The sequence below is a fragment of the Vipera berus genome (assembly GCF_964194415.1).
Source record: "Vipera berus genome assembly, chromosome: 2".
Classification (NCBI taxonomy): domain Eukaryota; kingdom Metazoa; phylum Chordata; class Lepidosauria; order Squamata; family Viperidae; genus Vipera; species Vipera berus.
The window spans coordinates 22,090,444-22,114,281 of record NC_138203.1 but is presented as its reverse complement, the minus strand read 5'-3'; the positions used below and the strand labels follow the sequence as shown (position 1 = coordinate 22,114,281).

General features: G+C 35.6%; 1 protein-coding gene across 1 annotated transcript; it reads left to right on the top strand.

Moving 5' to 3' along the window:
• Positions 1–903: 903 nt before the first annotated feature.
• PAIP1 (poly(A) binding protein interacting protein 1) lies at positions 904–22,188 on the top strand. Its single transcript, XM_081319797.1, has 11 exons — positions 904–1,271; positions 7,576–7,724; positions 7,987–8,175; positions 12,659–12,771; positions 14,518–14,629; positions 15,292–15,417; positions 17,326–17,432; positions 18,549–18,666; positions 18,798–18,852; positions 19,862–19,946; positions 20,609–22,188. The coding sequence occupies exons 1-11, from the start codon at positions 1,058–1,060 to the stop codon at positions 20,715–20,717; spliced, it is 1,377 nt and encodes a 458-aa protein (XP_081175923.1). The 5' UTR covers positions 904–1,057; the 3' UTR covers positions 20,718–22,188.
• The last annotated feature ends 1,650 nt before the right edge of the window (positions 22,189–23,838 follow it).

The following is a 23,838-nucleotide window of genomic DNA, read 5'->3' as shown; positions in this document are numbered from 1 at the left end:
GCATGGTAAGGGAAGGGGGAAAAGGAGTTATGGTGGAGCCTGGGTTGCTGTGTATGAGTCATCATCTTGGAATTATTTTTCTGTACCTTTTGGTTCCTAGTGCCAAGACCAGATCTCTTTGTTTTGGAAAGGTATAAAAGGTGGAAGACATCTTTCCTGGTTGTTGCCTTCATCTCTCTACCTGCCACGAAGAGAGATGTGGCCACCCAACTCTATTTTGATCAAAATAAAAGTTGTTTGCTTATTGAAAGCTCAGCTCAGGATTTTCTTTGGCTCTTTTAAATTCCTGAGTAACGCTGGGGCAATTGTGAGGCTAAGTGTAAAACCTTACAGCTACATACTTTTGAAAGGGCACTTTGTAAAGGTGGCAGAGATGTATTGCATTGATACCCCTAGTTCACACATGCACAAAAATCTAAATTTGTCAGGCTTTATTGCCCTTTATCTTCCCCTTTCTTTGTTTTCTCCTACCCTCTCTCATTGTTTTACTGAACAACCTGCAATGCCTGGATTGGCACATCGATCTAACAACCTTAGTCCACCGAAAATTTAGCAAAAAGTTTTAACCATAAGGCTTTGCTTTGTTTGGCTTAGTCTGATGTACAGTGGCTAAGCATTGTGCCGGAACCAGCAGCTCCGTTAGCGCATTCAGCAGACGCTGGCTCGCGTTGCGCGCCAGTGGCAGCCTCGAGACCGGAAGAAGCTTCCTCCGCTGTGCCAACAGCGGGCGCTACGAGCTCAGCAGCCGGAAGGACTCGCTTGTGTACTGTACCGTACAGTAAGATACTCGCCGGGTTGCTAGTCCTGGTTTGTTATGACGACGTCCTGAGAGAGGCCTCCGGAGCGCTGGGAGGCGCTGCGTGCAAAAGTGGGGATCGCTTAGAGGGCTGGGGAGGAGAAAGCGCTGTTTCTCGTTCGTCGGCGCGTGTGCGACCAGAAGCGGGGATCCGGAGGGGGAGGACAGAGAGCGGTGGGGCAAGGGCGGCGGGCGGCCCGGACCCTGCTGCTGCCCCCCCCTCCACTCGGCAGGACTTGAAGAGGAGGCTCGGAAGCTGATATGTCTGACAACGGCTTTGACCGGGCTCCCGGCGCTGGTCGAGGCCGAGGGGGTGGTGCCCCGTTGGCCCCGGAAAGCGGGGCTCGCTTGGGAATCGGAGGCGGCGGCGGCAGTTTCGGGACTCCCGACCAGCTCCTCAAGCAGGGTTTCTCGCGTCCTCAGGAGCCTCTCCGGCCGCCCAAGACTGCGCCTCCGGGCAGCAACGCCGCCTCAGGTACTGCGTTCCGTCGCTTCGTTTGCCCTCGCCCCCGGGTCTCCTTCACTCCTAGCGCCCAGTTTCTGGTTTGGTTGAGGAAAAGGGGGCGGCTCAGCCCGGTCTCGTCTCCAGGCTGACGAGGCTGGGCCACTGGGAACCGTTTCCCGCTTGCCCGTCCCCCAGGAGAGGGCGAGCCCGGTGAGAAAAAAAAGACTGTCCCACCCCCCCACCCCCCACACTCCCCTCCTTAATGCACCATTGGAGGCTGGGGCTTGTGTGGATTCTCGCCTTCTTCCGTCCGCTTCATTTGTGTCCTAACGCCATGTAAGTTACTCGTCACATTCCTCAGTTTCGAGTCTTCCCGGCGCTCTGCAGTTGTGTGGCAAAATACTACGCCCAGGTACTTCTGCTTTTCAAATAAATAAAAGACGCAGTCTCCCTAGTTTCACCCGGGTCGACTTTTGCTGTAGTCCTTACACCAGGGGTCTTCAAACTTGGCCCTTTTATGACTTGTGGACTTCAACTCCCAGAATTCCTCAGCCAGCTTTGCTGGCTGAGGAATTCTGGGAGTTGAAGTCCACAAGTCATAAAAGGGCCAAGTTTGAAGACCCCTGCCTTACACAGTACCATCAGATCGCATTTCACCCGGGGGTTCTGACATCGGTGTGAAATTTGGCAGTTTCATCAGATAGGATCCGAACGTAAACTTCGAATGTTTATTGAAATATTAGCGACCAATTCCAGATACATTTTGGTTTCGTTTAAATATCAGTGAATATAATGGGACTTCTGAATAAACGATTATAAGTTGTAGTTGTTAGTCATCTTTGTGAAACATCTCTGCTCATGCAAAGCCTTATTTTCACTTGAAAGGTTTCAAGAAATTGAATTATGAACTTACGAAAGACTATATAATCTCATTTTATTACTGGTGAGAGGATATAGCTATACATATTGTAGAAAAATGTATCTAGGACTGACTGGCTTCACTTAACAGTTGGCTATTCTATTCTTTCCTCTGTTTAGATTGCCCTTTAAAATGCCCTAGAAAAGATATGTAGGGTTGTAACAATGTGTCATTGATCTATATTTGTGTAACTTCTGGTATTACCTAGTGAGGTATGTATAATTTGACCTTTTCAATGCATGAAACCATTCATGCCTGTATCTCATGGGAATATGAATATGAAGACTGTTAAATAAAGGATTAAATAACTTATTTTTATTTTTTGCCTTCCTGATGCTAAATTTTATTCCAGTTGGACATTGTTTTTCTCAATTAGTAGAATTTTCAAATTTGTATATTGTTGGCTCTGTGAAATCCTAAACATGTGAATAAAAATACAAAAATTCCTAAACTTAAATCAGAATACTCAAGTTTAGGGTTGCATTAAACTTACTGCAACTATGTTTAATCAATCCAAAAAAATTAATATAACCAAGTAATTCTGTTCTAAGTATGTAAAAGACAAATTGAATTTATATTTAAAGCAATTTTACAATACATAATAAGACACTAAGAATAAATAGCAAACCAGGTAAAAGCCATTTGAATGTTGCACTCTGGTTGAGAAGCAAATTCTATTGAATTCATTAGCTTATTTCTAAATAAATTTTATTTGTTCACTTGAAAATGTTCTAGATCACCTTTCATAGCCCTCAATAGTTTAAAGTCAAAAATTAAAACAGAAATGATGCGGACTTCCTCATGTTTGTACTTTAAAAGGATATTATCAAGTTACAAATGTGAATGAAAAAGTCAGAATGTATATTTTCAATAATTGCCCGTTCTAGAAAAAAAAATATTCCTTGGGAAGTATAGTTTATTCAGTTCTGTAAAATAACATACATATTTATGGCACTATTAAAATAATCATGAGATAATGTGCTGTATTAAATACAGTTAAAACAAATTGATTACTAAGTTTTTCAGAAAATAGTATCTATATTCTATACATCTTTTGGTTATTATTAATGTTTTGTTTTATCATTTTAATGTTTATTGGTTTTTAATGTTTGTAAGCAGCCTAGAGTTGCCTCTAGACTAGATGATTAGCACACAAATCAAATCAAATCAATTATATAAATAACATACAGTATTGCTCTTGATCCGTCCTATTTATACTCCTCACCCATTCATTTTAATAAATATTCATATCTTCTTGCATATTAGAAGGATGCTCAATTTGTGGCTTCTTTTGGCTTCTTTTCTTCCAAGATTGAAGTGTCTTAGTATATTTTAAATAATATTTAATGCCAGACAGTATAAGGATCTGTACTTGGATGGAAGAGATAACTTTTCAAAACAAAAAAACCTCAACTTACAACAGTTCATTTAGTGACCATTCAAAGTTACAACAGCACTGAAATAAGTGATGCATGACTGTTTTTCACACTTAACGACCATTGCAGCATCCCCATGGTCACATGATCAAAATTCAGATGCTTGGCAACTGACTCATATTTATGACAGTTGCAATCTCCTGGGGTCATGTGATCAGCTTTTGTAACCTCCTGACGAGCAAAGTCAGTGGGGAATCCAGATTCACTTAACAACCATGTTATTAATTTAACAAATGCAATGATCACTTAACTTGGGCAAGAAAAATTGTAAAATGGAATAAACTTACTTAACAAAGGTCTCACTTAGCAACATAAATTTTGGGGTAATAACTGGAGGACTACTGTATAAATTACCTGGACTGTTTTTTCTTTTCGTAAGTGGAGGGTGTGGACTCAAACATCTCAGGTGTTTCAGTCAACAACAAAAAAATAACATTTGCATTTTTGCTTGACACTAGGAAAATAGCCCACTACTCTAATAACTTAAATGTAAGGATAGTCCTCTATTATAGCTTATTCTTGTGTAAGGGTCCTTGGTGCTCTCTGAGCTTGGTTGTTTTGTTGCAGACATTTCATTAACTATACTAGGCAACATCATCGGTGCTCTAGTATAAGAATGACCCCCACGCAGATACTATTGCTGGCAGAAATGCATGATGCTATTCTCCACTCAGTCCCAATTAGTAGCTAACATTACTTCTGTTTCTGTTTTCTGGCTCCATATCAGATGTACACAGGTTGAAGGCTGTAGGGCAGAGAAGTCCATTGGGAATTATTACCTTTAAACAATTCTACAGCAGTGTAAACAGCCTTTCCAGATTAGTGCTCTTTGATTGGAATTACAGCTCCAGAATTCTCAGTCAGTTTTCTGGGGGAGGTAGGAAGGACAAGTTATTTTGATTTAGGTAATCACCCAGATATTCTACCTATCCAATAATTCCTCAGTTTTGTCTTTGAGCTGCATTATCTTGCTGTACTATATAAACATAAATCATTATGAACTATAATTTTATTTTGCAGTTTTGAAGTGACTCTGTACTTTATGTACTTTAACAGTATGTGAACAGAATTAACGATGATGATAATGTTATAAAATCAGCTATTACTTGGCATTTTGAAATTGTGTTTTTCTATGTGAGTTGCAGATTTCACACTGAAGAACTCAACAATTTTCTTAAGATTGAAATCTGCTATAGATGTTCCAGTTAAGTTTGGATTAGAGTCAGGGTCACTGGGTTTATTCTACTTCATTGATATGAAAATTGCAAAGAAATATTTTCTCTTAGGAACTTGGGACTATAAGATTAGTACAACTTTTCCTCTGATTGATAGCAATTTGCATTTAAATTACCACAGATTCTCATACTGAATTCTAAAAATGCAAAAAAATAATATCTTATGTATAATTAAATGTATTTATTTAGGTGACCCCAGGCTGCTTCCAATATTAAAAATCCAAACATAAAAACCCGTACCCCCACCCACATGGCAGCAGCAACATAAACCAACCCCTTGATTGGCTCCATCTCCATTCATGGACCCCAAGCCCATTGACAAAACCACTTATTCAGGGCCTTTCATAAAAGCAACAAGTTGGGGGCCAGTAGTTCCTCTAAGAGAATGATGTTTCATAAAGAAAGGTCCATATTCAAGAAAGTCTTTTTTCATGTTCCCATCAAATGAATACCCTAATAGATGGGACCTGCAACATATCTTGCCTTTCCATTCTGGTGGGCTGGGTGGATGTAAAGGGAGAGGAGTGGTCCTTCAAATAGTCTGGTCCCAAGCCTTGTAGAGCATTAAAGGTGATAACCAGTATCTTTAATTGAAATGGGAAGCAGATTGGCAGTCAGTACAGCTCCCACAAATGAGGTGACACATGCGCAAGCCTAGGTTTATGCAAAATTGCAGACCACTGTATTCTAAACCAACCAAAGCTTACTGATACCATCCAAAGGCAGCTCTATATAGAGTGCATTATAATAATCCAAGTGGGAGGTGACCAGGTTATGGGTAATTCTGAGAAGGTCACGTCAGTCCAAGAATGGGCATAACTGGCATGCATCTTGAAAATGGATGCATGTGAAATTCTTACAGCCCCATCATATGTAGTCCTGCAGACAGCAGTCTTTGAACAGAATTACTGTAACCTAGAAAACAGTATCAATCATTTCTACTATTATGGGCCATTTTTATCCTCTCAGGAACCACTCCTTACTTTTATTTGTATGAATGCTGTATTGATTTCGGTAGAGACCTGTGATATGTAGTCATTTTAAACTCCCATTACTTTTTAACTTCAGAGTGTTTTCATTACTTTCAGAGGTCATAACTGTAATTTAGTACAATTGTTTCCAAAGTTAGTCAACAGTGAGAATATTGGACCAACTCTGGGGGAACAGTCTGTGTTCTGCTTCAACTATCCTTAAAGGAGAAAAAAAAGTGTAGGACGAGTTTCCAACTAGTAATTTTATCTGTTGCATTTTCTTTCAGAATGGTGTTACTGATGAGAACTAGGATCATCCTGCCAGGGTGGCAAAATAGATGGGAAAGAAAAATATGTATGAGAAAGCTAATGCAAGATTGTATAAGGAGGTCAGAGGAGCAGAATCTGATTGTAATTAAGTAATAATTTCAACTTAAAAATGTAGTCTATTTTTTTTAAAAAAAATAGATTTTAAACAGTTTATAAAATAAAAATGGAGAAATATTTAAAATCGAAAGCAATTCACATTAAAATATACACGAAAGATATATCTAACAATGGCTACTAGTCCATACATGAATTACAGTTAGCTGAGATATGCTCTGGAGCAACAGTGAAAAATGATATTGTCTTCATGTCCTGCTCATGATCTTCTTTAAGACATCTGATTGGCCACTTTTGGTGCAGGGAATATAGTCAAGTAAATGCAGCTTAAGTTTAGATAGATTAGATAGATAGATAGATAGATAGATAGATAGATAGATAGATAGATAGATAGATAGATGATAGATAGATAGATAGATAGATACTGTAGATAGATAGATAGACAGACAGACACAAACACACTCCCACTATTATACTTCCACAATTCAGGGTGGGATTTGATAGAAAAAAAGAGGAAGACAGCTATCAATTCCCATGTAGTTATTTTTTTATTAAAAAATTAAAGAAGATTGCTGCTGCCTCACCCTCATTTTTAGAGATTCAGAATCAGTAAACATGCTAGGAGAAAGTCCGCCAACACAGTAAGAGTAGAGAAGTAGAAATGCCTCACCATTCTCACAAAGTAGACTCAGATATTAGAAAGTATCTGAGTACAGTTTTGCCATCTAATTCAGGGATTCTGTTCACAGAATCATTAGGTCAGATCAGATCAGAGGGTACCAGATAAGCACTTTTTCACCAGTAGCTTCAGTCACAGAATTTTCAAGCTGTTCTTTCCTCACTTAGATGTGCTATCAAACCATTTCTTGTTCCAGAAGACTTTTTTCCTACTGAATTTCTAGTGCTTCAAAACCATTTTGCTGAAGCAATACTTTTTAATTTCTAATTGCTTTTTACTTGTTATTGAGTTTAATATTGTAAAATATCTTGGAAGGAATTTATCACTAAGGATGAAGTATCCATAGTAAAAACAGTAAAACAATGAGTGAAATCCATTTCACTATTTTTCTCTTTACAGAAGCAATTTCCAATAATTCCAGGTGCTTTAAAACAATTCTTTAGTGGATTTTGAGGGTGTATAAGGAGGGAAGGCAAACATCCTGTCGTACATGAAGGTTCACCTGTTCAATAAATGCACTTAATATATTTTATTGGTTTATTTATATAATCTTTTATAATTACATATCTCCTAATTATTTGCTGAGCTAGTAATTTATAATGGCAGACTGCACCTGTCTACTGCCAGAATAGATAACAGTAGTTTTAAACTGTCATATAGTGTAGCATATGAAAACTATTTTAATTGGGTTTTGTATATTTTTTTTTCAGAGCCAGCAAGACCTGCATCATTACCAGAAAAAAAAAATTCGGGCTCAGCAGTAACTAAACCTCAAGTGGTTGTGGCTCCAGTGGTAATGTCAAAATTGTCAGTAAATGCTCCTGAATTTTACCCATCAGGATACAGCCCAAATCATACTGTAAGTATTAAGAATTTCTCTCTACCTGCTCCACCTAAATAAAGAAATTTATAAATTTATTTTTTTTAAAAAAATAGGAAATGCATTCACTCTTAAAAGAACAATTGTTTCATTCCAAAATTTTTCTTTGTGACATAGATTTAAAAACTAAGATGTTTTAGAGTTAATAAATGTTATTCGATTGGACCCTTGCATACTAAATTGAACATTTTAAGGATAAATTAATGACAATTAACCAATTCAAATTGATAATTATTTTTAGGAATCTTCTTTAGAAGATGACTCTGATGGATATCCAACTTCAACAGAATATGTGCAGGATTTTCTAAATCATCTTGCAGAGCAGCCAGCCTGTTTTGAAACTGAAATAGCACATTTTACAGAAACGCTAAATGGCTGTGTGACTACATGTGAAGCTTTACAAGTACTTGTTGAACTCATATATCAACAGGTAATGTGTTGGGTGGCTATGGCATTAGAAATTTCTGTAAATCAAGGGAATACATGGCCCAACACCAAGTTATTTGAAAAACCCATTTCTGCCTATCCAGACTTGTTTCAACAGAGTGCACATGCTCCAGGTCCCTTCCTTAAAAGAAAGTCATCTTATGGGACTTAGGAGGTGGACCTTCTCTGCTTTGACACCTGCCTTATGAAATTATCTCCCCCCCCCCCCCGAGATTCAACTAGCCCCAATCCTGCTAGTCTTTAGGAAAACTTTGAAGAACCAGATTTCCCCTTAGGCATTAGGGGCAGAATGGAGTTCATCTTGCAGGTGTAACACAGGTGTGTGACAACTATATAACCTTATAATGGTTATTGTAATTTTTTATTTTATTGCTCTATACCTCTGAAAGTCCCAGTTTTGCAAATTGGGTAGTCATATAAATCTTTTTAAAATTAGTAAACAGGTAATGCAATAAAACCTTTACCTCAAATAATTAAAGGCTTAGAGCAAATGAGATTTTGAGATTAAAACACAGCTTTGCAGTGCAATATAAAATAATAGGGGGAAACATATCTTTTGAATATTGAGAAGCAAAATAATTGTGTACTTTACCTGCTTCAACACCTGGTATGAAAGAATATTGCAATTTAGCATAACGGAGTATTTTTGTTCAAGAAAATGGAAAGAGTGTATAGTAAACTTCTAGGCATTTTCTGAAAAGAAAATTATCAGATAATCAGCTGTTTTTGATTAGAATCTAACCAAAGAAAAGATTTAGTATATAAAGCAGAAGTAACAGAAACATGCAGGGAAAACAGCCATATATCTTGCAAATTATTGATTTTAAAGGAAACTAAAGCTGAAAGCTCTCACATTCACATTCAGGATATCAAGAAAATGGATTAGGGTAATAATAATAATAGCATTTTATTATAGAGAAGGTAATATGAAAATAGAACTTAAGATGACTGAGAAATCTTAAAATTTGGGTTATTAAAATTAAATTGTAAATAGTTCCAAAAAAGAGAAAGATAGTTGAAGAAATTAAAGTGCTGAGAATGTTTTTTACAGAATCTGAAAATCACAAGGATACGTTGATAGAAGAAACTGACCATCAAGAAAGAGTGCACGGAGATATTCCAGTTTTGTAGAAATGGTGTCCAGAAGGCTAAAGCACAAAACTCATCTGAATTTAGTGAAGGATGCTAACAATAATAAAAAGAGCTTCTGTAAATAGATTCAAAATAAATGGAGAAGAAAACAAGAATAGCAAAATTCAGCATCTATTATACCTTGTTTTGAAAAAAGAGGATATGGATTCCATTAGGCAATTGTAAAGAACTAGTAAAAGGTGTAAATTTCAATTTGAGTTAAGAGAACACCTACTGGTTCTGAATTGTGTCCAGATTTTTAGCCTGCGTGGATTGCATCTTAGTGTCATGATGATCTATCTCAGTATCTGAGAAATTCTGAAGAATGTGTGAAGTGTCAAATGACTGGAAGGCCATGCAATGTCTGTTTTCAAAAAGAGGGGGAAAAACAGTATCTGGCAAGATTCTGATTCAAATTCTAAACCAGTGTGTTAGTGTCTTGAAAACAATGCAGTCATTGCCAAGCATATGTGCTAGGCGAACCCTTCCACCATCTTCCTAGTAGATGGTGGAAATGGAATGGACATAAGGCATCAGGACTTCAGCTAAGCATTTGACAAAATACGATATTCTTATTGACAATCTAGTTGAAGATGGAATGGATGGGATATTAGTTAGATCCTTTGGTGACTTGAAAAGTTTACAAAGAATGTTAATTATTGTTTTCAGAGAATAGTTTTCAAATGGACCTGCCATATAGTTTGGTCATTAGATAAATATATTCTCTAATGACTCAGATAAAGAAAGGGATTTTTTTCACATTTGTGAATGGTATAAAAGCTAGGAAAGCTAAAACTTCAAAAGATGGAAATAGAAAATCATCTTTATAGACCAATGCCAGGATAGAAGTTAGAGTGAGAAGAGGAAAAGGCCAGCTACCTGGTCTTTATGAAAGGGCAGGAGAAAGAAACCCAGGATTGTATCCAGCATTATATATTTCTGGTATCATGAGGCTCTGTGTGCAGTTACTATGTCCTGGTCATCTCTCAGTTGGTTGACCACAACACACTCTACATTGAAGAGTATTTGGAAGCTACAACTGATGCAGAGCATAGCAGCACAAAGATTTCTAGGGGCCCCTCAGGTAACACATATAACACTGTTGAGTGAGCTGCAGTACTGCAGGTCCATTTCAAGGTGTTGGTTAACATCTTTAAAGCCCTTTATGTTCAGGACATCTGAGGAGCCATCTATCCCAATGGGATTGGCCTGTCCTGCTCCAGCAGAAGAAGCCTATTTTAGATCCTGTCTGTCAAAGAATTTTGGCTTGCGGGGTCCCAGAGAAGACTCTTCTGTGGCCCCTGCCCTCTCCAATATTCTCCTATCAGAGGTGAGGTCCAGACCCACCTGGCTGGCCTTCTGGAAGAGCCTTAAAGTCTGGTGTCCTGATTGGGGTGATTGCCATCTCTTGGAAATGACTGACAGGATAGATAAAAGAGCCCCACCTGTCCCCTTCTGTGTCACCTGTCCTCTTGATTTTTAATTTCTATTTAATCTTAATTGTTTTATATCACCTTTTGACATTTATAAGCCAATTGCTTCAACAGTGAGATGGGTGGCAATAAATTTAATAAATATATGATTGGAATCTAGGCTGGTAGAAGTTGTTCTTCATCTCATTTAGGATGCTGTGATTGCAGTAACAGAATTTTACTTATTCAGGTCAGGTTCTATAAATGTGAATGTGCCAAATTCCAGAGAAAATTATTACTAGTGTCCAAGGCAATCTTGAGATGTAGGGAAAAGGGCTGTAAACAAATTGAATTCAATAAAGGTGCAAAGTATTTTGCTGAGAAAAAAGAAGCACCAACAGTAATATCATTTCCAGTCATATAAAATAATCATTTCATTGTCTCATTTTGAATAGAATGCCCTGTTGTGGGCTCTAGACTCCTAAGAAAAATGTGAACAATCTGAAAGCCAGTGCAAATAAAAACATTGAAAATTATCAAGGTGTGTTACACAGAAGGCAGCAAAAACCTGTTCTCTGGAGTTCTAGGTGCTCTTGGAGCTTTATTGTTTGCTGACTAACTAATACCATGACCACTGACTAGCTAATTGTCAACGCTTCAAACATTGGATGTTTTTGCTCTGAAAATATAAGAGGCAATTTTTCCCCCCTTTAAACTGTTTTGCTTTAATCAATGAAGCTGGCAGGCTGGAATGTTAACCCGGTTGTTTTAATTAAGATAAGGGATGGCCCGCTACAAATAGGAAATGAAACTTTGCATGTTATTCTAATTGGAGAATGTGATTTATGACGTGTAATTAAGGGAGGGAATTGTGTATGTGTTCAGGGGAGGAGAATTCAGATTCTGGCATCCATCCATGAGTGCCGATACTTTGTTCTCATTATTACAGACTTTTTAGAATAAAACAATGCTGGACTGTCCTTTGATCTGTCTCATTAGTCGGAACTATGACACTAATATTATGATTGTGATGTTGATCATGATGGGAGATCATGATATTAGCAATAGCACTTACACTTATATACCACTTCACAGTGCTTTACAGCTCTCTCTTAAGTGGTTTACATTCTCTAGTCATGTGATGAGACATCTGCAAGCAAACAGCCAAGAGCACCAAGGATTCCACAATTCAACCCTGAGCTACATATATTATCTACTGTTGGAACCTATTATCTATCAGTCCTGAATGCAAGGCATGGAATAATGGTCTTATGTTAAAAGAAAACAGGTTCGGATTGAATGTTAGGAAACAATTTGACCAGAACAGATTATCTAGGGAGACCTAAGCTGCTTTCTCTGGATGTGATCAGACAGAATTTAGCCATCTGTTAAGGACGCTTTAATTTGGATTCTTGACCTAAGCAGAGGGTTGTACTCAATAGCTTAAATGCCCCTTTGAACCTCATTTCTATGAGGGGAGTTAGGTAGGAATACATAGATGCCAATTCAATATAAATTTATGAAAACCTTCTTAGATATGAATGAGTAATAGGCTGGTTTTCTATAATGCTTTCATAATAAATGGTAGGTATTAGGACAGTCAGTCTTGCTTTCTTGATTTGGTGTCTAATAAAAAAACACTGATGTTTGTTAATATTGGCTCACTATATAATCAAACCAGAAATAGATTGTTTTTACTGATAAATTTTAAAATAGTATTCTAAAGGCATGACATCTCTAGCCTTTTGCTATATAAGAGTCCTTGAATTATAATCGTAATGGAGCCTGCCGATCATGGTCGTAACTCATGACCATGATAAAATGGGTTAGTCACGTGATCAACCCAATTTTATGATATTTTTTGCAGTGGCCAGAACTTTTGAAAATGTCTAATTCTGATTGTTTTTCTGATTGTTTTGAAAGGCTACATCTGTCCCCAATTTTTCCTATATCGGGGCAAGGCTATGCAATTATCTTTCTCATCACCTCACCATTAATCCACAAAGTGGCAACTTCAGACAATTACTGCTTCACAGGTCAGTACCTGTGTGTGTGTGTGTGTGTGTGTGTGTGTGTGTGTGTGTGTGTGTGTAAATTTAAGAAAAAAACCTTCTGATTCAATATTTTCCAGGAACTTTTCAAGACAATTTTATTCCAAAATTAATTCTCTATGCATTACCGGTTTTAATTCATAAGATACTTATATCATGTTGAAGTTGTAGATCTTGTTGTATTGAAAGAAGCTACCATTAACAGGAAACAAGACTGTCAATCTTGATTCTCTGTGTATTCTGCATTAGAGCCCTGCATACTTTGAAAACGATTCAGAGTATACTATATGCTAACACAACATCCTTCTATTTATTAAAGCAGTGCATTTTTTCCAAACTTTCCATCAAGCATGAACAAAAATGTTGCTCCTTTAAGATGTTCATTATTAATAGAATAATAATACCATGATCTTGGTTTTCTTAATGTTAAGTTTCAAGCCCACTTTTGCACTCTCCTTCACCCGCAACAAGAGGCTCTTTAGTTCCTCTTCACTCTTTGGTGTTATATTTAGCTATATACCACATACGGACAAGTTGACTATATTTTCCATCAGTTGATTTTTCATAACTGGCAGCAAAAAGGCAATGATTTGATGTTTCATATGCTCAGTTAAATCATAAATTCAGCCCCTTATGGAATGAGAAATTCACTGTTTCTTCTGTTTACACAATTCTGGCAGTAGTCAAATTTAAGTCTTTAAGAGAATTTCTCTAATTGTGTGAGCTCTCTTCTACAGTGAGGACCATTTCAAAGTCTCTTTAGTCTTTAGATAAAATATTTTAATAATGTTCATTTTGGTGAAATGAAATGTGTTTTTTGCCGCACTATTAATATACCCTTGAAAAAAATGTAACAAATAAACAAAAACAATTGGAAATTTTTCAGATCGTACTTAATTCCAGACTTTGTGTGCTCTTATACATACTCTCATTTTATCATATATTTTTGAACTAAAATGTCAGGTTTTAATTTGATTAAGTGAGAAAATCTACTACAATACTGGAGATATTTTCTCTCCATTCCAGTGAGGGCAAGGCAACAACCAGCTTTCAGTTCTTTCTTTGGAGAAGTTACTGATAAGTCTGGGGAGAAACTCTGATGAAAAATCAACCACAGAGAGCAGAATAAGCTACCTGAGGGGGAGAAAGGAAGATATTTTTTATCTAGTATTGAAGACCCACATCCTGATTTGTTCCTGGATGAAAGGCATACCAGATATTCTGCAGTGAAATGCTATTGCCCCTAAATACATCAGATTAAAGTTTTACATGGACCAGTCATTGTTTACATATTTTAGCATTATTCACTCAGCTGAAATGCTTTTTCACAATTCTGTCCTACATAATACTCTTTTTTGCTGTATTATGTAGGGCGTGGAAGGCTTTGAGAATTGAACCATCTACTAAATGTGTTATTTCTCCTTGGGGGTCCCTTCCTGGTCATGTTAAAGCAGACAATTGGTGTTGGATGATACTTATGATAGTTCTTAAACTTTTACCATGCCATCAGGGGTAAAGGGGTTCAGAAATGACATCGCAAGCAACATGTCAAAGTATATAAAGATGAGTATTTAATCAAGTTGCATAATCTATTTGAACGTTTGTTTTGCAACCATAGATCAGTTACTGATAAATGTTAATCTTTTTCTGTTCTTTAATGTCATATTTGCCTCAATTTGTAATCATATTTTATGAACTTTGCCAATATAAGTATAAAGTTGTCTCTCTTAGGTGTCAAAAAGAATTTAAAAATAGAGATGGAGCTGCCAAAGGAGATGATGCTGTGAGGAAACGATTTCATGCATTTGTGCTATTTTTGGCTGAACTTTATCTAAATCTAGAGGTAAAAAATATTTCTTTCTGGTTGAATTGTTTCTTAAAATCTATAATTCTGGCCAGATATTTTGTAAGGAAAGAGGCTGAAGAATTAATCTGTAGAGTATTATAACTCAATGAAAATGGGAAAACTCTGAACAAATTTAAAATTTTATTAGAGTCTTTTAATTTAACTTTGTTTTTAATTGTCATATGGCTGCATTTTTATAAAAAGCACCAGGTGTTCTTGCACTAATTCGCAAATTATTTTTTAAACGAACAATTGAATAAAATGCAGAGCGCATTTTCAATTATATTTCCAAAAATAAATTTTACTTAGAGCCTCTTAGGTATAAAATTGTGAGTTCTCTCATTCAATTAAATCTAACAAGTAGTTAATTTATGACTTTTATTTATTCATTAAATATATATGCTGCTGATTTCACTATCAAGAGTAATTCTTAATAAATAAAAGATTTTCCTGGCTTACAAACAGCAGCTAAAAAACTTTGAACTGAGGAAAATGACATTCTTGAGGCAAAGTAAAGTATTCTAGTATATAATCAGCTGTTCAATTAATATATAAAAAAATAGCTCCAGATACCTTAGTAGTAAGAACTTGGCATAGTCTTTAATTTTCAATATTGGTTTTACAAACCTTCATGCAAATATTATTTTATATATTTATAGATAAACGGAAGTAACGGACAAGTAACTCGAGCTGACATTCTTCAAACTGGACTTCATGAGCTATTAAATACACTTTTTTCAAATCCTCTGGACAGCAATTTAATTTGTGCAGTAAAACTATTGAAAGTAAGACCTTACTATTCTGAGGTTGTTTTTTTTTAAAAAAGTGTTGATTATTTAATAGAGCCTCTTTGGGTGTTGATTAATATTAATATTAATACTGTGGTGTGATGAAGTGTTCTATTCACTCTGGGAAAATAGGTTCAGTTGTCCTGCAAAAATGGCAAAAATAGTGCATTTAGTCCATGGACAGCCTGTGTCCTATTATAGGATATCCTAGCATTCAACATGCTGTGATAATCCAGCTGTACATCTCTGCCTCTGGCTGTCCAAATGAAGCTGCCAAAATTCTGTTCCCGTATCTGGATGCGGAAGAATAGGCTTCAGCCAACCCTTCCAAATATTAATGGCTGTAGGCATAATGACCAGAAGGAATAACCTTGTGGAACAACCAAGAGAACACTCAGAAGACAAAAGAAACCCAAGTCCAGGACAGAAATATAATTGGACAAATTGTTTCAGACAGAATTTTCCATAGTTCTCACAAAAATAAAGGGGAAGTGTATTCAGACTTGGGAGATTCCGTACCTTATAATAAAAGTAATATTAGTATTCATAACTTTACTTTCCTACCCTGATCTACCTTGAAGGGCTTACAGTAGGTCTTGAGACCCACATGTCTGAGATTTTGAGAGTTTACATTTTTGACTCTTGAGCTAGGCTCAAAATTTAGTATTTGTCTCCTCAGTTCACAACTCCTGCCAGGAGAGTGGTGACAGCCAGAAGAGGCAGGGAGGCCATTGAACAACTTTGAAGCTGTGCCATTTGCTGGACCAGAGGGCCTTGCTCATGGTTACTCACTCCTTAATCAATTCCCGTTTGGGTTTCTACAATGCACTGTATATGGGGCTGCCCTTGAAAAACATCCGGAAGCTTCTCTTGGTCCAGAATGTAATGGCTCAGATAGTTACAGACTTTTCTCTGGTTATGAACACACCTCTACTTCACAAGCTGCACTGGCTTCTAAAAAGCTTCAAAGTTCAGGATATCATCTATAAAAGCTTACATGATATAGGACAGTGATGGTGAACCTTTTAGAGACCGAGTGCCCAAGCTGCAACCCAAACCCCACTTATGTATAGTTGGGTGCCAGGTGGGCGTGGCCCATTGGGTGGCCGTGGCTGCAGTGGTAACAGCAAACTGGGTGGGACTAAAAAGTTCAATCAATTCCAACATTGCGAGATCTTTTTTTTCCTGCGAGAAGTTGAAATTGAACTTTTTTTTTGCACACGGCGGCAGAGGCCTAAAGCGAAAAGGTTTTATAAAACCCAGCTGAAGGCCTAGTACTGGGGCGACGGCACGCGTGCCCAGAGGGTTCTGCGTGCCACCTGTGGCACGCATGCCATAGGTTTGCCACCACGGATATAGAACATAGTTATTTGCAGGATTGCCTACTCTAGGGTTGTCCGAGATGCTCCAATAAGACCCATTCTTGCTCCCAACACTGCCACCTTACGGCACCTTTAGCAATGTGCTTTCTCAGTCGTGGCCCCTTACCTTTGAAATAAATTGTCCCCCAATACATGGTTGACACTGGCCCTTCAAACTGTTACAAAGGCTGTTAAGACCTGGCTCTTTCCCCAGGCATTTGGATCCAGATGAGTAGAGCCCCATTAGTTGAGTTGCAGTGCAGTTTAATCCGGTTGCCATTTTATTGCTTCAGTTGTTTTTTAATGTATTTTGTTGCTTGTTGGGGGCGGGGGGCAGGGTTTGTATTTGTTTTTAACTTTTGGTATGAGTTGAGCAGCCATAGGCATTTTATAACGATATAAATAAAAGCTTTGCAAGAAGCATAGACACTAATCAAAAAAGGTTAGAAATCACAGTTCTTATCCAATTCTGAATTCAACTCACTTTTTCAAATTAGTTTAATCTGACAAATGTTGTCAGTCAATGCTTTTATTTGTTTCCCAGTTGACAGGATCAGTTCTTGAAGATGTATGGAAAGAAAAAGGAAATACTTATATGAATGACATAATACAGAAAATTGAAAATGTTGTCTTGGATGCAAATTGCAGCAGGTAGTAAGAAAATTCAGTGGTTTCCCAGTTATCTTATACGATAAAACTATTTCGTGTTATTTCTAATAGAATAAAAAAGAACAGTTCAATTTGTAACTGTCTTGCTCCTTACAAAAATTAAGTGTGTGCTAAAATATCTGTCATATTCAAATAACACATCTTTCAATAAATTAAATATGTACAGTAAAAAAACATTTAGAGGTTTCTAGGAAATAGACATGTTCTGCCTATTTTAAAATCTCCTTGCAGTGACATAATATTATTTCTATTTTTTAAAGATTAATACTAACTGTGCACTAGGGTATTGTAATGAACTCACAAAGCATTGCACGATATTTTAAATTTTTACAGTGTCTGCAAAGCTGGATTTTGCAGCATCCTATCTTTGCATTAGAAGGGTGACACAAGCTGACAAAGTAAAGCAAATAATAATCTGAGAGTTTCATATATTCCTAAATAATTCTACATTCTAATTCCATATTCATTCTCTATTCTTTTATTGCTATGCTTAGACCCAAGATGAACTTTGCAAAGTCTTCTGTGTTATTCTCTATAGGCTATGCATTACAGCCTTAAAGAAACTTCATTTGTCTTTAGTCCTGCAATGATCAAAGTGTCCATGATTATCTGCTTCTTCTTTCTTATTTGTTGTGGAAATCAGCACATGTTAAAAAAATCTAGACCTTGCCTAGATAATTAGGCTACTTCTCATGTATGAATGATTGCCTCTAATAGATATTAGGGAAAGACCAGAACTGCTTTTCTCATAACTGTTAAGAGTTAAGAAAATGCCTACACAAACATTTCAGAGAAGAAGGTACACTTAAAGAGTGATAAGGAAAGACTGGAGTCCTTGAACTCAGCAGAAAGGACAAAATCAACAGAAGTGCTAAATTTAAATAACTGTTCAACCAACCTAAACAGTATAGGTTCTTCAAAGCCATGTGTCATATTTAATACCTATACTTAAATGTATGAGAATACTGATAACAAAAGTTGTTCTTTGATGATATATTAGCATTAAATTTTATTTACATTTTGAAAAGCTATAATAAATTAGGTGTATTCTAATGGTAAACATTGTAATGATTTTTATTTTCTACTTTTCTGTTACAGAGATGTAAAGCATATGTTATTAAAACTAGTAGAATTGCGATCAAGTAATTGGGGAAGGGTACATATTTCTTCAACGTACAGGGAAGCAACTCCAGAAAATGATCCTAATTACTTCATGGTAAAGTATACTGACATTCTTCTTTCATAAATTATCACTGAGATAGCTTTACTGAAATAGATATAAAAATGCTAAAGCATACAAGATTAAAAAATAGTAGCATAAATAAATAAAGCATATTTTAATTCTAGAATGAACCCACATTTTACACATCAGAGGGTGTGCCTTTCACTGCAGCAGATCCAGGTATGTTCTAACTATTTACTTTGCAAAAAAATAGCTAGTTAATTAAATTTAAATTTTGTAGCTATCAAGGAAGGAAGACAATCAAAAATAGAGAACGTTATTAAAAGTTCTAGAAAATGCTTTCTATCCAGATGGAATTCTAATGTCATGCTAGTTTCATTGTCTGCAGTCACATCAGCAGCATATTGAACCTATTGCTGTTTCTATCATTTGTAGACAAATTATTAACAAAGATAAAACTTAGAGATACAAAGTTTTGTGACAGATCATTATGGAAAAAATCCATCTATAGGAAATCCTTATTTAGGGACCACAATTGGGACTAGCAAATTAGTTATTAAAGCTATTGCAACCGTTCTTATGATCTTACTTCAGTTTTCCTTTATTTTACAGACCTGTAAAGGTCTTAAATGTGAACATTGGTCACAGAGTTACGTTTTCTTCACAATCATAACTGCAAAAGGTCGCTAAACAAGGACTATATATATAGGATTGCTAAGAGTTGGCACTAACTTGGTGACAATCAATGATTGCTGTCAGTCATGCTTTATTCTATACTCTCATCCTACATTCAGTGTAGTCCTTTTTTCTTTGTGTAACTTTTCACAGTTGTACTCCTTTGCTTAGCACTTAGTTACTTTTGTCTAATTGTTTAAAGCACAGACCATGTCTTTGCACTTCATTGTGGATTGCATACTTTTACTTTTGTTGGCAGTGAGAATACCTTGCTACAGTACAATATATTGCAAGTTCTTTAATGGGGAGGTATGCTGAGTGCAAACATTATTTGAAGAAAAGCCAGGGGTAGAGAAAGCTCATGATAAATAAGCATGATAAGTACAATAAAATGATACATTTAAGCAAATTATTTCAATATGCCAATAGATCTTACACAAATTATGTTTGTATGTTAGATATATATCTGTAATATCTTCACTAATAGATATAGTAAATACCGGTAAATAAATTAGCTTGGATGTGGTACTTCATAAAAATGTTGATATTATAGATTACCAAGAGAAATATCAAGAACTTCTTGATAGGCAAGATTTGTTTCAAGAGTGTGAAGAAAATGGAACAGGAGCTGAAGACCAGTAAGTTCTTGTTTTAGTCTAATTTGTGATGCAGAGTCATTTTAACTTGATCATGAACTTTCCTACATTGGTTATCACTTTTCAAAATTATTTATCATTTTGAAAATACTTTAATATTCTTGAACTTTTTGTATACAATTGATTGCTTTCAATTTTATTTACTGATATGCTACTGAATTGTTAAATTAATACCTTAAGAGATCTATAGAGCTCTTTTTACTAATTGTTGCTTTTGAAAAGAACATTTTCATAATATTTTAGGTCTTACAGCAAAAAGCTACTTTAAGATTATTATTTCTGTCTTTCTGTTCAGTTCCTTATCTGAACTTTTTTTTCCGGACCCTATACATTCCTGTTTATATTTGAATGTGCAGCGGAGACCTTAGCAGCTGAAATGTAGATGGTTTCCTCTTGGAAAGAATGCTTGTTTTGTACTTAAGAATTTAAATTGACTATTCTTGCACATAACTGTTGCTAGCATTTATAAATGTGACTTTTTTGCACTTAAGCAATTTAGACTTAGCTTGCAATGGGAACTTGCCAGTGTTCAGCTTATACAAATATAGAATCATAACATCAGTACTGGTATTTATCTTTTTATGATTAATGTTTTTAGCACCTGAATTTTGAAAAATGTGTATTTAACATGAATTTTATTGCAGATATTTTGATGATGAAGATGATGATGAAAAAGATGATGAGATGGATCCAGAAATTGAAGAAGCATTTGAAAAATTTTGCTTAGAATCTGAACGCAAGAGGAAACAATAAGTTTTACATAAATATTGTTTGTTTTTTGACAAAATTAAAACAACATAGAATGGACAATAAGTAAACAAATGGAAAATCCTTTAGTCTATATCAAAGGAAATTAAGTTTTTCCAAGTATGCAATTTCCTTCTTGTTAAACAGAATCTGCCAAAAAGAAGCAAGTGTAAAGTGAAATTCTATATCTTGAATAATATGTAAATATTATAGTTTATTTTATGTACAGTTAAATAAGCAGTGTTTTTGCTGTAACAAATTTATTTGGCACATCACATTAATCTAAAAGTTCAACTTAGATTAAATTTGTATTAAAAGTTCACACTTTTCTGAAGTAAAAGGCCTTTCAATCATAATGCATTTAGATTTGCTTTTGGAATGGATTTGTACATTCCTCCCTTTGGATAGTTTGTAGCATCCATCCCACATTTTTAGGCTCATGAAGCTGCCTTTTTTTTCTTAATATTTTACAAATCATGAAAATTGTAGCCACCCAACAACCATTTGGAACCATGCACAAAAATTGGATTTTCAAACAGCTACATTGTCAGTCGATGTTTTGGTTCATCAAAGCTGTCTTCAACATTATTACTGAGTTTTAGCTGTCATATTAGTGAACTTCTGAACTATGGGCTTAGATGATCAGAAAGGTGCCATGTTTATTTCTTTACCCATTTCCATATTAATACTTCCTGCTTTAGCCATTGTTTATTGTCAGACTTATGTTAATAAAACAATGATTAATGCTAATCAGGATTACTTTAAAATGTTGGTTAACAAAGGAGAAGGTTGCAAAGTCCCCAAAAATCCATAGTTTAGGATACTTTCCTAAATCTTGATCTACAGATAGCAGCCTAGAAATTCTATGATTCTGACTTTGCTCATGTTTGCAGAGAATAATTCAATTTTTAGACTAGCAATATTGGGTCAGTCCTAAGATGAATTGCTATTTTAGAGGTTTCAAAATATAATATAATGTCTGAATTCAGCCATTTCTGCTGATTTTCACTTTGAAATTTAAAGAAGTTGTTTTTAGTTCAAAGTTCATAATTTGTGTCTTTGAAATGCATACTAAAAAGAAAACCCTTGTGTCTCTTTTTAGTTTGCATCACATTTAACAAGTAAATTAAATTTGTCTATTGTCTTTCCTTTAAATCATTTGGTTTTTTTCTCTCTAAAATTTTGTCCAGGATACTTTTAACATTTTTATTCACTATTTTATATTAAATAGATTACCTAGAATCTTATTTCCTAACACCAAATGTGTTGAACTTCCTGAGCAGTAGGTTAAATAACTTATATAAAGACATAAGTTGTAAATATGTATGTAAATAGTGCTGTTTAATATTGCACTGTTATAACTTGGTACAATTTGTGTCTGTTAAATGAGTTAGTATAAAATTACATCTTCTGGTTGTTTAGCTTTTAGTTAACACCATATTTTGGGGAAAAAATAAACTGTTGTTGGATATGCTTTTATTTATGTTTTTAGTGCTTTCATTTTCATTAAGGATATTAAATCTTCCTTATTTTCTTCTGTGTTGAGGAGTAATATCTTTATAGTTGCCGGTGAAATCTCATTTAAGGCTTGATAGCTACATGTACATATCCATATTTTATTGACAATCGTGTGGGAGGGGGGTGCATTGCCTTCTGGCAAAATATTTTTTCAATTTCAATTTCCCAGTCTAGCTTAAGGCCCAATGTACATTTCTTGATAATTTCCTGCTGAAATATTAACTGGATTCAACCTTGTTCACCCTCTTCAAAATCAATCAAGGTCAGGTAGATGCTAAATACAAAAATGTCCTCTGATTAATCCTCAGAGAAATATTATTTACTCCTTAAAAGATGGTTCTATTTGACAAGATAAAGTTGGATTAATATATAGCATCATAAGATGTTCTTTAAAATCATTTGAAATGTATGACAGGAATATTTTGAAATACCTAATTCTTAAATTAAGCTGCAAATTCTGCACATAGTAGTATTCACTTTTATTTTGCTGGATAGTTATAAAAAGAAGCAAGTTTGTATGTTTTGTAATTGAACAAATACCTAAGAAATACAGATAATTGATGTATTAAATAGTCTACCTGACCCTTAACAGGTAGCATTGCTTTATCAGAAGCAAAATCAATGTATAAATTGCCCCTAATTTTAATTTTTTGACTTACAGGTATTATACCTGCCACTTAAATGTTTTGAAAATATGAAATTATCAGAGAAAATGTATTTACAACATAGCTGTGTTTCTCATTGCAGTCCATATTCCTTTTTGCATTAAGAGTTACATTTGTTTAGGATCAAACTATACATAATACTGCAGCTTTCTCTTCTTCTATAAGGATATGGGTATGAGATATGCATGTAAAAATGGTTTTTGTACAGCATTTGTATCTATATTTTACTATTATACATGTTCGCTCTGCCCAACTGAAGATGATTTGTAGTTTTCAAGACACAATTTCTGTGTGCCTTTATTTAAAATATTATCTGGTTAAATAAGAAATGTCTTTCCAATTATGCCAGGTATTATTGCAAGTATGAAGCTATCATTCTAGAGCAGGCATGTCAAATTCGTGACATTGCGCAATGTATCTCGACTTTTTCCCCATTGCTGGCAATGGGGTGGGCACGGTTTCTGCATGATGCATCTGGCCAGCAAGCCGGCAGTTTTACATGCCTGTTCTAGAGCATGATCATCTATCAATTCAAGTTTTCCCTTCAGAGGTTTTTGACCTTAAAGCATTCTAAGATTAAACAATCATGTATTTTACTAACATTTTTCATTAGACTCAGACTTACAAAAAAAAACAGAATCCTACATGTACAGGAAATGATTGTGGTGCTTTATGCCTTCTATTGTGGTTTTAGAGATTGGGATTTAGTAGGTGCTGGGGTGGACAACAGTTTGGAAGGCAGATATATTCTCTTGATTATTCCTCTGATAAGGGAGCCCTAGTAGCAAAGTGGTTGAAATGCAGTATTGCAGGCTAATTCTGCTCACAGTCTGGAATTCGATCCTGACTAGTTCAAGGTTGACTTGGCCTTCCATCCTTCCAAAGTCATTATGATCACATATTCCCAGAGCCACTGTTGCAATAACATCAGTCACCAAAGTTAC